This window comes from Pseudochaenichthys georgianus, chromosome 23, assembly GCF_902827115.2.
Source record: "Pseudochaenichthys georgianus chromosome 23, fPseGeo1.2, whole genome shotgun sequence".
NCBI classification, from domain to species: Eukaryota; Metazoa; Chordata; class Actinopteri; order Perciformes; family Channichthyidae; genus Pseudochaenichthys; species Pseudochaenichthys georgianus.
The window spans coordinates 578353-596262 of record NC_047525.1 but is presented as its reverse complement, the minus strand read 5'-3'; the positions used below and the strand labels follow the sequence as shown (position 1 = coordinate 596262).

Here is a 17910-nt window from a genome sequence, read left to right as displayed (position 1 = left end):
TCCATTATAATGTACATTTATGTATGCCGCATATTAAAGTATATATTCTGGGCGGACTATTACCTTAACACCATATAAACATGGAAATTAAACAATAACATTAAAACTCTGATCTGCAATCATTTGAAAATAAACTGGCCCCTTTTTCAACATATTCAAGTATCGAGGCTCCAATATAAAATAAGCATAGAACATCACTTAAATAGCGTCCACCTGTCATCTAGGTGACAGACTAGGCTTTTCTCTGTCCTTATTCATCTCCTCCCTTGGCACAGGTAGCGTATTCAATGTCCAGGATCTTCTCGCATGTCCAGCACCGTTGATTTAAGGGCTTATTTCGCCTCTTCTGCCGAGTTAAATGACATTCTTGTGCCCTTGTTGTTTACTCTCAGAATTGCCGGATATATGATGAACGAGTCGATCCCCTTCTGTCGAAGTTTAATGCGGATCTTCTTGTATTCCTGTCGCTCCTGTGTCGTACCGGGGCTGTAATCGGCGAAGAACAACAGCTGTGTCCCGTCTTGGAGAGTCGGTCTAACTTTCCTCGTGCCTTCAAGAATGGCCTGTCTGTCGGTATAGCGTAGGAGTTTGAGAACCATGGTCCGCGATCTTGAGGTGTTGTTGGAGAAAATATGATGCGCCCTATCGATTTCCAGTGGATTACTGTTGGGGCTCTTGATTGAAGGTATCCAGATAGGCAGCATCTTTTGAAGGTAACCCCTGGGATCATCGCCCTCAACGCCTGTTGGTAAGTTGACAATCCTTACATTGTTCATTCTGGACCTGTCCTCCAATTCATCGAGCTTCCTTCACATCTTTGTCACCTCCATGATACACAAGCTAGTTTCCTTCTCATTCTTGCGCACGGCAACCTGAATGCTATCAATCTTATTGAAAACCGTGTCAAACCTTTTTGCGTGACCATCAGCTTGTTCTTTTAATGACCGGAGGATGTTGCCGTTTTCGACCAAGTGCTTCTCTATAGGATTGAGAGCCTTCTCAATCGCATCCTTTAGCACAGAGGTGCCCCAGTACGTCGGGGCAATGCTGGTAGACCGCGAGTCATTCATTAAAAAAAAGAAAAATCAAGCTCCGTTAAAATAGACAAAACAGGTTTTGATCCCTCCTCCCTTGTCCTCCCTGCCACTTAATTCAGGAGTTTACTTGATTGACAGAAAAAGCGACCTATCGCTTTCCAGTCTGTTAACCCAGAATGCAAAGCGATATAACATCAGTCAAGTGCCGGGTAGTGATGGGAATTCCGGCTCTTCTTGGTGAGCCGGATCATTTGGCTCGGCTCACCAAGAAGAGCCGGCTCTTTCGGCTCCCAAAGTGCTCTTCAGTTTACCACATATTATACCTTTTATAATTAAATCAAATGCCATGCCTCATTTCGCTCCATTTGCTCTTTCCAGCGCTGTTTTTGCAGGGGGCTGATTCTGTGAGCTGCAGCTGACCACGCCCCCCTGCAGGAGAGGGGAGCGTGCTCTGAGATCAGCTGCTAGGCTGCAGCGGGGAGAAGAGGGGGACAAAAAGAGATCTCCGTCCTCCGTGTTTTATTCTTATAGAAGTAAGAAGAGAAGTAATGGGTCAGAAACCCTCCTTTTTACGCAGCGGTCCAGACATAGACATCATAGCTACGGCGACACATATTCAGTTGCCAGTTACTTTGGCATTAGGGCAGGGATATCTAGATACTTTCCAAGGTTTGACATCATGAATTGTGCTACTTTGTGCACATTGTGCAAGCAACGATGTTTTCAAATCTGTAATCAAAAAGCCCCTCAAAAACACTATCGAAGCAGTTCCTGCCGTTGTTACGTTAGTTCAAACAGTAACAACGGACTACTTTTCTTAGCGGATGCATGTCAATTTAAATCAATACAAAAAACTATTTTTTAAATCAATAAAATCATTTTATAAATCCATAAAAGCATTTCAATTAATATTGGGAGTCATGTCGTTACTTTGTTGAGAATGTGGCCATGTGTAATAAGCGGGATAATGTCCACATTGCAGATTGCATAATGTGCCTTCATGCCGATCTAGATCCCTCCGCAAAAAAACGGCTCGTTCGCGGGCGAGAGCCGGCTCTTTGAGCGAGCGAGAGAGAGTGAGAGTGAGAGTGAGAGAGAGAGAGAGGGAGGGAGGGAGAGAGGGAGGGAGGGAGAGAGCATGCCTATATTGGACCTATGTATATTTCATTATAACTTTGAGAGACTGTTCATAGGACCCATTTGAGTCTGGTGTCTAAGTTGACTGTTCTACTCGTTTATTGTATTCCTTGTACTTATATTTGTGTTTTATGTTTCAGATTTCAGGACATGGAGTGGTTTCTTAGCCTGCTTGTTATGTGTTTCTTAACAGAGAGAGAGAGAAATACAGAGAGGTTAACATGCCATTTTAGTTTTATGTATTCATGTATTTGTTTCTGTTCAAGAATCCAAATAGCGTTGTTGTAGTTATCCCATGTATACATAACACGTGTTATTCAGCTCCTTGCAATTTGGGATTTTATTTTTGGTTGGTAGACCTCGGTGAGCTGGTCATTTCAAAAGTAGCCCACCGGCCCAAAAAGTGTGGGCACCCCTGTTTTAGCATGTCTGCTACTGTTCCCTGCAGAGTTTCCATCTCATCCGCGATAGCTTGCTTGATTAGCATAGCTATATCGGCGGGTGAATCGCTAGCTTGCTGTTGTCTGTTAGATTCTTGTTTATTAGTCGGAGCTTTATCCTTTTTTGCTGAAGACATATCTTAAGTTTTGTTCACTCTTACTTCAACTCAAATATGTGTTATTACTGTCTATGAGTTGGGGGGGGGGGTTTGTTCAGTGCTCAGTATCTTGCTGCCATCAGCCTCGTGCCTCACCGGAAGTCTCACAATCACCACATATTAACACCACAAACACCATTTTTGAAGCGTAAATGTAATAGGAAGAAGTAAAAAAGCAATTTGTAGGCAACTAACAAACTGCATCATGGTCACACAGCTTCCCTACTGCTCAGCTAAAGGCAGCTAACGTTCAGTGTGATGCTTTTTAGTATTTTCGTTTAGTCACTTGGTAGTCACCGCCCTTTTAAGAAAGATAGAAGCTTCAACATTCACCAGTGGGGTATTTACTGATGTCATTTATCTCAGAGGAAAAACAAGTGAAATCTCTTCAGATTGTGTTAACCACAGACCTTATTTCAGGTATCTAACCAAAAACACATTCCAAAAGACTTTGAGACGAGGGAACTGGAAGTGGGGAAATTATAATTAATGTCAGGGTTTGAGGACTCATCTCTGCACCAATCTATAGAACAATAGTGACAAACATGTCCACCAATACCACACTGGAGCTTGTATGCATGTGAGCATGTTATGGTCCTGCAGACTTGAGTGTGAACATTCTTCTCCCTGTGAAACTGGGTCACAGGGAGGTGCAGATGGTGATGACAAAACACTGTTCAGCTGTGTTTCCAAAGGCCCATCATGTTGACCCAGTGTATCAGTTCATACTGTCCTGACTGAGCACAGGCACCTGCAACCTTGGCTGCTGTGCTCTCAGTGTTGTGTCTCCCTGCTCCTGCCTGTTGGCTCAGCTGATAGAGGTGTTATGATTCTATCTAGTTATGCACAATGTTGATTATTCTCTCAGAACTAGCTAAACACACGGGTCTGGGGTAGAGCTCTTCAGAATTGATTGTGGCATCTCAACCGTGTGGTCAACTCGTGGCCCTGTGACATGTCTTGTGAATTCTCCGGCCGAAGCTCCAAATAAACCGTCAGTGTTTGCCACCAAAGCTCCAGCTCTCCTCGTGTCTCTCTGAGTCCTGACTCCCATTGCTTCAGAAGTGTCCCCCACAAGCGGTACAGCTGAGGTTATGAGTTTCCACTGTAAAATATCCTGCTGACTTTATCACGACTGTGTGTTACCTTACCTCTAAAATTTGAGACACAATTAAGAGTCACACTCTCACCTGTGTGTAGTTCCCACGCTTGCTGTAGATTGCAGACAGGAGGCGGTAACACTCAATGCAGCCGCTATCTCTGGATATGATGTCCAGCGTCATCTTCTCTGCCTCTTTGCTGCGACCAGCCATGGCTAAAACCTGAGCCTGGTACACAAAGAGCTTGTCAATTGTGGCTATGTGTGTGAACAACCGGGTTTTTTGTGCCAAAAGTTTCCATGATTCCTTGTGTGTGTGTGTGTGTGTGTCTTTACCAAAGCCAGCCAGATGTCGGTGCTGTGGGGCTGCAGGGCGGCGGCCTCGCTGTACACCTGCAGGGCCTCGTTGTAGCGGCCCGTGTTGTAGTACAGCGCTCCGAGCGGAGTCAGGATGTCCACCTTCCTCGTCACCTGCAGTGCCCTGCAGGAAGGTTACCATTGTCTTTTTCTTTTTATGTGCCATAAAAAAGAAAACACATCTAAATGTGTATACTAATTTTAGTTACAAAGGTAAATGCTTAAGACTGCAATTTCCATAACCCTGTTGCTTCTTCAATCAAAGATCTTTGCTGATTAAAAGAATGCTAAAAGAAAGACCAGTTTTCTCATGGTGATGTTTATATACAATATAATCATACCATTTTACATCCTTGAGATCCAGAGATATCCATGTTTTAATTATTCAAACAGTCCACAGAGGCAGAGACAATTATTTTACATAGACATTTTAATTGACATGAATTCAACCCTAAAAAAGAAAACAAGTGTTATAACTGTTTTTTCTCAAGGTTCTTTATTTGTCATAGGAACATAGCACAGAGTAGTTATGTCGATGAACATCTTAGGTCACAGGCTTCTCCAACGTGCAACACAATAATACAGAAACACAGAAAGCTAACCACGGTTAGCTAAACAGCAGGAGTCTTGCAGCTGATCAGGATGTTGCTCCTGAAAAGCAGTATGATAATACCTCACTCACCTCTTGTACCAAGACTCCGCTTCTGTGTTCTCATTGGATGATCGCAGTAGGCGGCCCAGGTTCACCATGGCAACATAGTGCGCTGGTTTGAGACTGACAGCCTGCTGGTAGTGAGCGGCTGCCAGCTCCCCCTCTCCTGGGAACATGAGAGGAAAAGGAAGGAAAGGAAGTGGGAGTAAATACATGAACAAGTGGAAGAGAAATATTGCAGGAATTAAGAAGGAAATAAAAAAAAAATACAGGAGGGAAAGAAGAAGAGATTTAAGTCAGGAGTAAGGATTATCTATTAAATGTGTGTGCCTAGATTATTCCTGCTGCAGCCTATTTACAATCAACAGAGTTGAAAAACAGGAAAAAACAGTATTATGTATAAATGCTTACAATACTACTAAGAAAAGGATAACCAGTCATACATCTGGTAAAAATGTCCCTTTATAATATGCTATGGCAGGGGTCTTCAACGTTTTTCAGGCCAAGGACCCCCAAACTGATGGAGAGATGGAACAGGGACCCCGTACTATATCTATTATATACAATTGTGTTTATATTAAACTGGGCCTAGTGCCATGTATACACATAGTTACTATTATTGTGCATTCAATAATAAGCTATTCAATTAATACACAGGTTCATACATTCATGTTTTTGTTTTCAACATATGCAAGGGTCATGTTTTTATTTTAAACGTACATGTAGAAGGGACAGTGCATCCCCAAGTCATCTGTGGATGGCACACATACTCCCACATTAGTGAGATGTCTGACCCTGATGAGTAGCACACAACGTATCTAACCTAACGGATGGAGGTTGTGAGGCAGAGGGTCATATCAGCCTCAGGCTGCAGTCTGGACCTGTATTTGTTGTTCAGGAAGGTGAGTGAGGAAATTCCACTTTTGCAAAGATATGTTTTTGCAAAGAGCAAAAGGCTCATCAGAGCTTTTGCTGCCAATGGTGGGAAGTCTTTCTGGCAAGAGATCCAGAACTTGGTGAGTGGTTTAGTTTCATATATGTTTCTGAACGTACTGTCAGTGGATAGCTCGATGAGCTGATACTCCTCTGTCACTGTCTGGCGTGTGCCGTCTGCTGTGTGTCTCTGAATGGAAACTGGATCCATGCGCCAGGAGACAGCTTCAGAAAAGTATTTCCTAAATTGTCCCTCGAGTGCGCAATAATTGCACCTGTATCGGGGGGCAAGAGGAAAGCAGAAATGCCCAGCTCACTCACTGATGGAAACATGGAAAATATTCCCTCCCCAACGCGCTCCATCCATCTTCAATTTTTTTTTAGAAAGACTTCCATTCTGTCATAAAAATGAATGGCATGTGTATTATGACCTTGCATAGGATGTTAAAGAGCAACTTGCAGGTTTTCTACTACATGTATGCTTAACCTTGCCTGAAAATTACAATTAAAAAAGTTAATGTAGGATTTCATATGTTTTACAAGACATAAGGGCAGGAATTCAGAGGGGAAAGTAGCCGTTTTGAGCTCTGCTACTAAAAACCTTTTTTTTAACGTCACACATAGGGGAGCAACTTTCTCGGACTCCTTCTCTGCCCAATTCACGGTAGTAGTTGGTAATTGGTTTGAGCGGTTGTGATTTAGTGAGCTAGTCTTTTTTCGGTAATTTTACATTGCATTTCACCTTCTGTAATCATGGTGAGCTTGTGTTTGTGCAGGTTGCACAAACTCCAGCCTGTCAGGACATCAAGTCCACGAGCTTTCGTTCCTGGGTGCGTTGTGCAAGGTGCATCCACCTCCCTGCAGCACATCATCTCCACAGCTGAGGTCATGGGCTGGCATTTCCCACACAAGCACCTATCATACAAATCGTTTATCAGGAAACCATATTACATCTCTCTCCCCCCCTTCGCTCCTCTCTCTCTCCCCTCCGGTACACAGCACCGTAAGACGTAGTGTGGAGCTGCATTAGGTAACGCGAGATACGGCTGATACTTGCATTAGTTTCTGTTATGGAGCATCAGTATCAACAGTCCTGCCAGCAACGTTACTATATTATCAATACTACTTTAGTTATAGCCTGATATATGATAGCTAACTTTACAATGTTGTGATGTGACCGACGTTAGCTAACATTAACTGTAGCTAACACCGGTCACTCAGCAAGACAGCTGCCCTGTTCTCCACTGGCTCTCCTCACACCACAGCTCCATTTCTCTCCGATGGCCGTTATTTCTTCTAATCCTTGGCTGCTCCTGGTCTCTTGGATGCATAGCAGGCTCATCATTATGGTTAATTCATTAATTAATTAATTAAGGTTGTGGTCCGTCATATGCATACGAATAAACATTTTCAATCAATCAATAGGATACGGCTGTAATAGGCCGCTCATAAATAAGTAGATCACTGTTCTTTATATACTATGGATGCTGGCAACAGTCACATAGTCCAAAGTGAAGGTGATGTTTGACCAGTAATAGTCGAGGCAGGACTTGAGACAGTTAACCGTCTTGGATGTGACAAAGCTTTCTGGCAGATCATTCCACAAGTCAACCACACGCAGGCTGAACAAGTTGCGGCGGATAGCCAGTCTTGAGTACTGTTTCTTCAACTTGAGGCAGTGTCCACGAGTCCTGGTGTTATAATCCCGTTGTAGTGGGCATGATGTTTTGTAGATGTTGTGGAGATATTTGAAAACTTCGATCATATCTCCCCTCGCCCTTCTATAATACATACTTTGCAGTCGTTCTTGATATAGTAGGTCCTTTAGTTCTGGAACCAGCTTTGTTGCCCTTCTCTGTATTTTCTCGATGAGCTCAGCATCCTTTTTGTACATGGGGGACCAAGCGACATTCCCATACTCGAGGAGTGGCCGTACCAGAGAGATGTATAAACTACGTACTACGTCCATGATCTGCGGATCATTGCTGGGTTACCATTCGCTTTGTTACTTGCCCGGCGGATATGGTCACTACATGTCAGGGTATTATCAACATTCACACCAAGGTCCTTTTCATTCTGAGTCTCGGATAGGTTTATAGTGTTTGAATCATCACCCATATTATACTCATATTTTGGGTTCTGAAAACCTAAGTGCATTACTTTGCTGCATTGAATTTGAGCTGCCAACACTCGAACCACCTCAGCATTTCTCTGAGATCTGACTGGAGTTTCAACCTCTTCTGTGTCAAAAATAGCATTGTGATCCATGTTTATTAATACGTTAGACCGACTGATGTGACGTCAAACGCGGGTGGGCTTTTTTTAAGTAAGTAAAAAGTAAAAATGTCTTACAAAAACAACGCCAGATGTCACTGTAGTGTATATTTCTGTATATTTTTTTGAAAATCTAGTGTATACATCATTTCCCTACACATTTATTCACTGGGGTCTCTAACCTGCAAGTTGCTCTTTAAGTTTGTTCAGCTCAGCAAAAATGTCAACAAGATATGCAAGTTTGGTGACCCAGACATTGTCACTGAAAAGTGGAGCCAGCTCTGTGTGACTCGCCTCGCCTCCTGACCATCATCCTACACCTCTCTTCAGCGAGCGGTATAGGACAGACAGTGACCCTGAGTAGAGGGCTCCGCCTGTGCTTATATAACATGGGTTACAATACGTAACCCACCGTTATATCTCTCACAGGCTCTGCCCTCTACTGGACTCTATGGGTACCGAGGGCGGAGCCCCGTATACACGCACTTTCGTCCAGCACACCGTTCCACCTCACTGTCCCTGACCGGCTTTAGAAGCCGCTCCGCCTCACTCACCTCTCCCTCGGTTGTAACCGTGGAGAAGTCCGGGCTGCGGCTGACAGAGCACACCTTGACACGCTTACCTCGCAAAAAGTGGGCTCGAAAAAAGTGCTGAGTGCTCCCCCCCGTCCGCCAATAGGCAGACAGAGAAAGTCTGCAGCCCTGTATGGGTTCACTATGCACCACCTCTCCCGAGTCCCTAAGGAGCACGGGGAGAGCGCAAGTGCCCCCATTTCCCCCACACTTAGACAGTGCAGAGTGTGTACATACTATAGTGTGGAGGGCTCTCCCCCTCCTGCCCCCAGGCAGGCGAGCAGGGGTGAAAAGTTAGGACGATTTTAAGGGCCCGTGACTGACAGGGGCCCCAAACATTTTTAGAACATTAAGAAAAAATGTTTAAGTAACCTTTCATCAATCATCAATAATTAACATTAATATAACGTCATATTGATCATGTGCTCACTAAACTTACGATTCATTTCACTTTTTTTCTTCCAAAAGTTAATTATCCAAAGCATCGAACACCCCCCTCTATTTACAATTAATGGTTTGGTCCTGCCTCCAAACGCTGTGCGGCACCAGCCCTTTCTAGCAGCAGAGAGTGAGAGCATGTGAGGAGGGATGCTAGTTACGTGTGTACGATGTCTCAACGACTCACAAAGTCAGGCTTTCAAAAAACAAAGAAAGGAGAGAAAGACCAGAGAGAGGGACTAAAGGGCGACAGTATGTCACCCAGTTTTTCAAAAGAAAAGGTGGGTGTTGTCCATGAGTGGTGGAAATTAGTCTGCTAGCTAAGATTAGTTCATTGTAAATAATAATTGTAATGTTTTGCTGACATTAAGTACTGTTAATATCTCCACAGAGGTTGAGGTTGAGGTTTTTAATTTCATTCATCAGAATTTCGCATGCCTTTACTTGACTTGCTTGACCTGAGCAATGACTTGACTTGACTTGCTTGACTCTCACCACAGTGACTTGGGACTTGCTTGATACTTGTAGGTCAAGACTTGAGACTTGCTCATGACTTGCACATGTAGGACTTACTCCCACCTCTGCAGAGAGCCATAGGGTTTAACTCACCAGTATCCACCAGAAACACTCCGTAGTTATTATGCAGGTCAGAGCTGTCTGGACACTTCTCTATTCCTTCCAGATACACTTCTTTGCCTTCAGCAAAGCGTTTCTGTGGAAGAAAGCAGATTCAATGAATACAGATTAAACCAGACATGAAGTAGACCAAGAGAATACTAGAGCTAAAGCTAATGGTGCTGTGCATGTGGCTGCAGCTCCCTGTGTCTTTATAGATTTTTTTATCTTTTTACTACTTTTATTGTCTTAGTTGTACTTTTTTTTTTGGACATTTATTTTTGTTTTGTAACTAACTATGGCCACGTTTTGTTTCGAACGTTTCCTGGTCATTCTCCTTTTACTTTTTTCCCCTTTTCCATGCTCAGAGGAGCGACGGCATTGTTTACTCCGTGCTGCTGCCCGGAGCGAGGCATGACATCCCGGAGGAGCTTCGGAGGCTAAAGCGGGGCTGCAGGGCAGGAACCAAGCGGAAGACGAAGAAGAAGATACAAACCTTCTGTTCTGGCTATTATAATGGGGAATGTGAGGGCTTTTTGGAATAAGATGGACGAGCTCGGTGTGCTAACGAAGACGCAGTGGGAATACCGTGAGTGCAGTGTCATGTGTTTTACGGAGACTTGGGTCCTTTCTCATTTCTCTAATTCCCCTCCTCGACCTCCCCCTGGATGGATCGGGTTGCACTGTGAGAATCACCTTTTTTGATTTCTCCAGTGCTTTCAACACGATCCAGCCACAGCTACTGAGGGGGCAGCATCAGAGCCGGTGACACCAGCAGAATCAATACACTGATCAGGAAAGCTGGGTCTGTCATCAGCGTCAAGCTGGACCCCTTTGAAGCTCTGGTGGAGAGGAGGACACTGAACAGGCTGTTGTCCATGATGGATAACCCACCCATCCTCTCCACCTGCAGCTGGACAGACAGCAGAGCTCCTTCTCCAACAGACTGCTGCAGCTCCGCTGTCACAAGGACAGATGCAATAACTGCTGTACACCAAACCACCTCTGGCTGGCAGAGAACTCTCTGGTCCATAGTTTCTCTTGAAATAAAATCACACTTTTACATTTATATATTCAATATATGTTTAATATTTAATATTCCATCTGTCATATACTTATGTATATATAATACCTTGCTTTATATCTTGTTATTGTTAAATTGTAAATTTAACATGTATATTTTCTACTTTCTTGTTTATTTCATGTCTTTTAATTTTAATTGTACAATGCCATGTCTTGTTATGCTGCTGCAACACAAACATTTCCCAAATTGGGATCAATAAAGTACTATCTTATCTTAATGTAATTCAGGAGTTGTGAAGCAGTGTTGAGTTACAACGTGCCTCCAGGCATTTTTAAAAGACAACATAAAACATACTTTAAAAAAAAGCAGCCCCACTGAGCACCTTCATCTTTATTGGTCTTTGTTTTCTATTGTAGCATGTGTGCTTATATCTTTAACCTCTGACTTTTATTAAGTCTTATTTTCAGTTTCTCTCGTATTGCATAATTGTTAAAGCAAATAAAGCTTGATTATTATTATTATTATGATTATTATAGTGTCCTCCTTATATCTTTGTGATGTTTCACCTGTTCAGCATAGAGTGAAGCCAGACTGGAGTACGCATCAGCAAAATGTGGACCGAAGTGTATCGAGTCCTTCAGCAGAGCCTCAGCTTCTTCTTCCTTCCCGAGTGACCTGGAACACATCGTATGTTTCGTATATATGCAGTAGTAGTATGTAAACTATATATATAATAGATAAACAGTGGAGGAAATAAGTTTACCCACTTACACAGAAATTAACAGTCTGTAATTGAATGGTAGGTTTATATAAACGGTGAGAGTAAGAATATCAAAAGGACAATCCAGAAACGTACATTATATAAAAGATAAAAATGTATTTGCATTAAACTGTGGGAAATAAGTATTTGATCCCCTTGCAGAACATGCGTTAGTGCTTGGTGGAGAAACCCTTGTTGGACGCACAGAGGTCAGACGCTTCTAGTCGGACTCCAGGTCTGTGCACATCTCAGGAAGGATGTTGGTCCACTCCTCTCTGAAGACCCTCTCCAAAGCCTTCAGGTTTTGAGGCTGATGCCGGGCATCTGGAAGCTTCAGCTCCCTCCACAGATCTTCTATGGGACTAAGGTCCAGAGACCGGCTCCATCACCTCAATGTGCTTCTTCTTTAGCCACTCCTGTGTTGCCTTGGCCGCATGTTCAGGGTCCTTGTCCTGCTGGAAGACCCCTCCACGACCCATTGCAGTGTCCTGGCTGAGGGAAGGAGGCTATCGGCCAAGACTGTACGGCCCCGTACATCCTCTCCTCGATGCAGGGAAGTCCCCCTGTCCCCTTAGCAGAGAAACCCCCAAAGCATAATGTCTCCACCTCCATGCTGACGGGGGGATGGTGTCCTGGGACTATAGTCAGCATCTCTTCCTCCAAACAGGGCGTGTCGAGTTGATGCCAAAGATCTCGAAGGTCTCATCTGACCACATCACCTTCTCCCAAGCCTTCTCTGAATCATTCAGATGTTCACTGTCACACTTCAGACGGGCCTCTCATGTTCTTCTTGAGCAGGGGGGCCTTCAGGCGCTGCAGGCTTTGATCCTTTATGGTGTAGTGTTACCAATAGTTTTCTTGGGGACCCAGCTGCCTTGAGATCAGTAACAAGTTCCTCCTGTGTAGTTCTTGGCTGACCCCTCACCGTTCTCATGACCATCAAACCCCACGGGCCAGACCTTGTGTGGAGCCCCAGACCGAGGGCGACTGATGCTCATTGTGTCTTTCTTCCACTTCTGAATAATGGCACCAACAGTTGTCTCCTCCTCACCGAGCTGCTCTCTGATGGTCTTGTAGCCAGTCCCAGCCTGGTGCAGGTCTACAGTCCCTGAGGTCCTTAGACAGCTCTTTGGTCTTGCCCATGGTGGAGAGGTTGGAATCTGATTGGTTGATTCGGTGGACAGGTGTCTTTTATACAAGTAACAAGTTGATATTAGGAGTATTTTTTTTAAAGGAAGACAACTTATTTAACCGGTCTGTGGGAGCCAGAATCCTTGTTTGTTGCAAGGGGATCAAATACTTATTTCCCACAGTTAAATGCAAATACATTTTTATCTTTTATATAATGTCAATTTCTGGATTTTCTTTTTGATATTCTTACTCTCACTGTTTATACACACCTACCATTACAATTATAGACTGTTCATTTATTTGTAAGTTGGCAAACTTACAAAATCTGCAGGGGATCAAATACTTATTTCCTCCACTGTATGTACTGTAATGTGTAATACCAGACCTGACCCTCACTCACAACTAGAACATACTTGTAAGGGTGTTTTATCCCCAGGATAAACATTTCCAGTGAAATAAAACATATCTAATACCGCAAGTGTTAGATCTCCCTGGACATATGCCTACACATATTAAAGCATGTATTCAATAGCACCACCATGTGGTCAGTTGTTAGGTGTTTGACACTTTGTCTAAAATATATTTGCACTATGACTTCGCCAAATCATATTTGGATTTCACTTGCTAGTGAACCACATTTATTTTTTGTTAAAACCTAATTAATTATAAGAGTCAACTGAATTATTTATGATTATCTTTTGTTGTTGCTATTATTGATGATTCTTGGGTGAAAAGAAAATAAGTAACTTAGAATTTACTTTGAGCAATAATTTAGAATGTGCTGCTTTAACAGGACCTTAGCAGTGAGCTAGTAAGCCGTCTTCTTCAATGGCCGCTCTGTTTGTGTTTCCGGAGTCTGAGCATGTCTTACTTGAGGAGGTTCCCCAGGTTGAACAGAGCTCGGTTATGCTGAGGGTTAGTGGCCAGTGCCTTCCTGTAGTAGCGCTCAGCCTCCTCTGGGTCACGGGTCAGAGTGCCCAGATTGTTCATGGCGCTGGCATGGCGGGGGTATAACCTAAGAAGAGGTGAGGAAAGCAAAGACAGCAAAAGAGGAGATTGGAGAAAGGAAAGAAACGGGACAGCATATTAAAAAAATAAAACTGTCATAAATATTTATTCTGCCAACAAAACCATTTATCACTGGAAGCATAAAGGCTTAATTTTCTTTGGACAGTATATCAATGATGACGGCGTAGTTTCTTTAAAAACTCCTAAAAATACAAGCTACCGCATTCACACTTTTTCAGATACCTTCAGCTTAGAAGCTACGTACGAAACAGTATGCTGCAGATTAAAACCAATAAAGATGTACATCCCTTAGTTAAGTTGTAGCAGGACAGGGGGAAAAGTAAACACAATCCTACAGATTCCCTAAAAAAAAAGGGGAATGGCTGATCAAGCGACCCCTGAGAGAAGTTGGAGGAAACCAATCATGGGAATGATTGGCACCTGTGTGCTGTTAAAAAAAGACAGCATGTCATTCAAGTGTGAGAAAGAACCAAGAGGAAGTCGGATCTAGCAAGAAAGAAAGTGGATTCTTGAGGACTTCATTAGGGAAGCCAGCGCCCTTTCTCATTTCACTAATTTCGCCTCCTCGACTCCTCGGCCCTCCGGTAGTGACCCGGAAATGGATTTCAGCGCGCCATGTTGAAGGACATCTCATTTCTCTAAATGCACTTCGAGGACCGAGCATCGAGGAGGCTCTCTGGAGGAGCTATAATCAAGGATACACTGATGGGTCCTCCGCGCCAGTCCACGGAGGATCGCAACAGTGCAGTTAAAAGAGTCGTGGCGCACGGCCGGACTTATCTCAGCCAATGACAGCTCTGCATGCATCCCCTGGATATTATTTTATTAACTGCTTTCATCGCAACGCAATGTTTCCAGTGAGAACAGCTGTGAGGTCCGCGCAGAAAGCAGTGTGTATAATATATCACTCAGTATAACAGGCCTACATTACTAACAGGGCTTCTCAATTCTCTAACTTCCCCCCTCGACTCCTATCCTCGTGTCTTAGTCCCGCCCACAGGAGATGTGAGCGGAGTAACCGAGGAGGGGAAGCAGCAGGCGGTTAGAGAAATGAGAACTCCTCTCCTCTGAGCGGTCATTTTAAAGAGACGTCCATTAATGATGACAGGAGGCACAGCAGCCTCTGTCTGATGGACAGATGTGTTCATGACCACTTCTATATTTACTTTGATTCATTCACAGTGCGGTGTCATGAGACAATAACAGGCTACAGATGCGGACATATACACACACACATATATTTATATAAATATATACAATTTCAGAATCAAACAAGTATGAGAGCACTCTCATAATAACGTAACACAATCAGAGACTGGATATATACATATATATATATATATATATATATATATATCTTTGTTTGTAGATATCTACTAAACTACAGCATACAAATACAGAGAGTAATGTAGGCCTGTTATACTGAGTGATATATATATTATACACACTGCTCTGCTTTCTGCACGGACCTCATAGCTGTTCTCACTGGAAACATCGCGTCACGATGAAAGCAGTTTATAAAATAATATCCAGGCGATGCATGCAGAGCTGTCATTGGCTGAGATAAGTCCGGACGTGCGTCACGACTCTTTGAAACATCACTGTTGCCGGAAATACATCCGCGGAGGAGCCGTGGAGGACCCATCAGTGTATCCTCGGTTATAGCTCCTCCAGAGAGCCTCCTCGAAGCTCGATCCTCGGTGTGCATTTAGAGAAATGAGACGTCCTTCAAAATGGCGCGCTGAAATTCATTTCCGGGTCACTACCGGAGGACCGAGGAGTCGAGGATGGGAAATTAGAGTATTGAGAAGCCTTCAAAGAGTCGAGATTTGTCTAAAACCATTTAGTGCTTCACATAATAAAATACACAACGGCTGTATCCTGATATATAGGCTATGATAGGAGCTGTATGTGTGTGTGGTAGCCTACAGTGTGTGGTAGCCTACAGTGTGTAGGTGTGTGTGGTAGTGTGTGTGTGTGTGTGTGTGTGTGTGTGTGTGTGTGTGTGTGTGTGTGTGTGTGTGTGTGTGTGTGTGTGTGTGTGTATGTGTGTGTGGCCTGTCGCAATAATCGATAAATTGACTTATCGATAAATAAAAATGTACTCGATAAATTTTCTGAGCTCGATAAATTGCTGTTTACATAAGGATGTGACCAGCGTTTTAGCCAGGAGCGCTGTGGTTGCCATGCACGCTGTGAGGGGCGGGGCTGACACACAGCCAGGTCAGGACACTCCGCGTCCACGTGCAGCAGCGTAGCAGCCAAATTAATAATACAGCACAAGCGGGAGACTAGTCTTAATTTCGTCAGCTATCTTTTTATTTAGTCTTAGTCCTGTGTTAAATTTCCTTTTTAGTTTTAGTCATATTTAGTCACCTTCATCCAGACTAAAAGTCTGAGCATTTTAGTCTTATTTTAGTCGACTAAAACAGTAAACATTTTAGTCAAGATTTAGTCGACTAAAAGTCTGAGCATTTTAGTCTTATTTTAGTCAAAGAAAAGTAATTATTTTAGTCTACTTTTTGTCAATGAAAACTGTTGAGTCTTCTTTAGTCATCAGATTATATAGAACATTTCAGCCAAACTAGTCTAGCCAAAACCAATAATTTGTCATTTTAGTATATATAAATAAATAGGATTATATCTTGTCCCTATTTGATGAAAAACACAGGTTGAATGATTAAGAATGCAGCTTTGCAGAGAGTATCTGGTCAGGTGTGTGGTGTTTTTACCTGTGTTATGGCCACATTGCTTCCCTTCTGATAAAACAATGCATTCGCTTTTTTTCTCCGCCTCATTGTAGCGAAAATGTCAAAATATCACATTGTTTCTTTCTCCCAAGCAGTGGTGGCTTTAGACTTTTTCGTTGTCAGTCATTTTGACGGACAGGATCGTAACATTTCAGCCATAATCCATTATTACCCGTCGAGTGCACAATGTATCACTCACTCGCGCTGACGGGGGGTATTCGGTTAACGCGAGTGCGACAGACCACTGCTTGCTCCCATGCCCTGTTGTTGCCATTTTATTTTCTGTTAAATAAGGTTAGTTAGACCATGAGTTAGACCATGAGTTAGACCAGGGGTGGGGAACCTTTTTCCTCTCAAGGGCCATTTCAATGTTTTCAACATCCTCCGAGGGCCGTACAAATTATTGACCTCTGCTTAAAAATACTAAAATCACAGCCCACTCATTTCACCTTTCTTTCATGCTGTGCAAAGAAAAAGCAACCTCTTAATCCAGATATCTTGCCATGACTCACGCATGCACGTGCACGGATGTGGCATGACCACCAAAACAGAAAGATATGGACACAAGATGTGTGCAAATGTATTTAGACTCCTGTGAACATGATTTAAGTGGGGGGGGGGGCCTAACCTCCTCTAGGGGGGTCCGGGGGGCATGCTCCCCCGGGAAGATTTGTTTTTTTAAATGTTGAAGTTAAAAGCATCAATCTAGTGCACTTTGAGAGCAACGTTAGGAGATCTATGGATACATCTCTCAACACCCAGATGAAACAGAACTGGAAGCAGATTTTCTTTTTCTTTATGGGTATTTTACAAATCACTCTCCTTTCAAACTGTATTCTTGTTTATTAATAACAACTTTTTTTTACTGTCATATAGTATTTTATATCTGTTTACTTTATTCTCTTATTTGTTTTATAACTATAATGATCATATAAAGATGTGCCTTTACCTCACTGGTTGTAGAAAAAGCTTCTTATATTCGTTAGCATAGCTAGCTAACCAGATGCCAATAACAACAAAGTTATTGACTGTATGATCAGTATGACAGATGAACAGATCGCCACTGGGCTTTCAACTAAAGACACTGCAGCATGTGTACGGCTCCTTATGGGTACTGCAATTTTTGGAAGTGCAGGAGCGGAGCGGCGTTCTGCTGCTCTCCGTCAGAACTACACTCCTGTCAGACGAGACATATACCACGTGATGACACGTTAGGCTTGTGTTGTGTTCAAGGACCCTGACCTTGGCCAGGAAAAACAGGCACTCACTTGTTTAATTATTTTGCGGTCTAGATTTCTTTAATTTTTTTCTTTTTTGCGTGTGTTTATAAATTACCTCGAGGGCCACACCAAATGGTCTCGCGGGCCGTATACGGCCCGGGGGCCGGAGGTTCCCCACCCCTGAGTTAGACCATGAGTTAGACCCGAGTCTTCCTGACAGTTCATATTTTGCCGCTGCCCGGTGTAATTCAAATCTATCGCCGCGCGCCCCACAGACACACACA

At 43.3% G+C, this 17910-nt stretch overlaps 1 protein-coding gene across 2 annotated transcripts in view; it reads right to left on the bottom strand.

Annotated features, from left to right (window-relative positions):
- The window catches only part of tmtc1 (transmembrane O-mannosyltransferase targeting cadherins 1), a 103612-nt gene that overhangs the window by 19326 nt on the left and 66376 nt on the right, over positions 1-17910 (bottom strand). For both annotated transcript variants that reach the window (XM_034074777.2, XM_034074778.2), the window contains 6 exons: positions 13499-13642; positions 11303-11411; positions 9707-9809; positions 4911-5046; positions 4208-4352; positions 3963-4100 (listed from right to left, as the gene is read on the bottom strand). In XM_034074777.2, coding sequence (XP_033930668.1) covers positions 3963-4100; positions 4208-4352; positions 4911-5046; positions 9707-9809; positions 11303-11411; positions 13499-13642 — 775 coding nt within the window. The remainder of the gene's footprint in view (positions 1-3962; positions 4101-4207; positions 4353-4910; positions 5047-9706; positions 9810-11302; positions 11412-13498; positions 13643-17910) is intronic.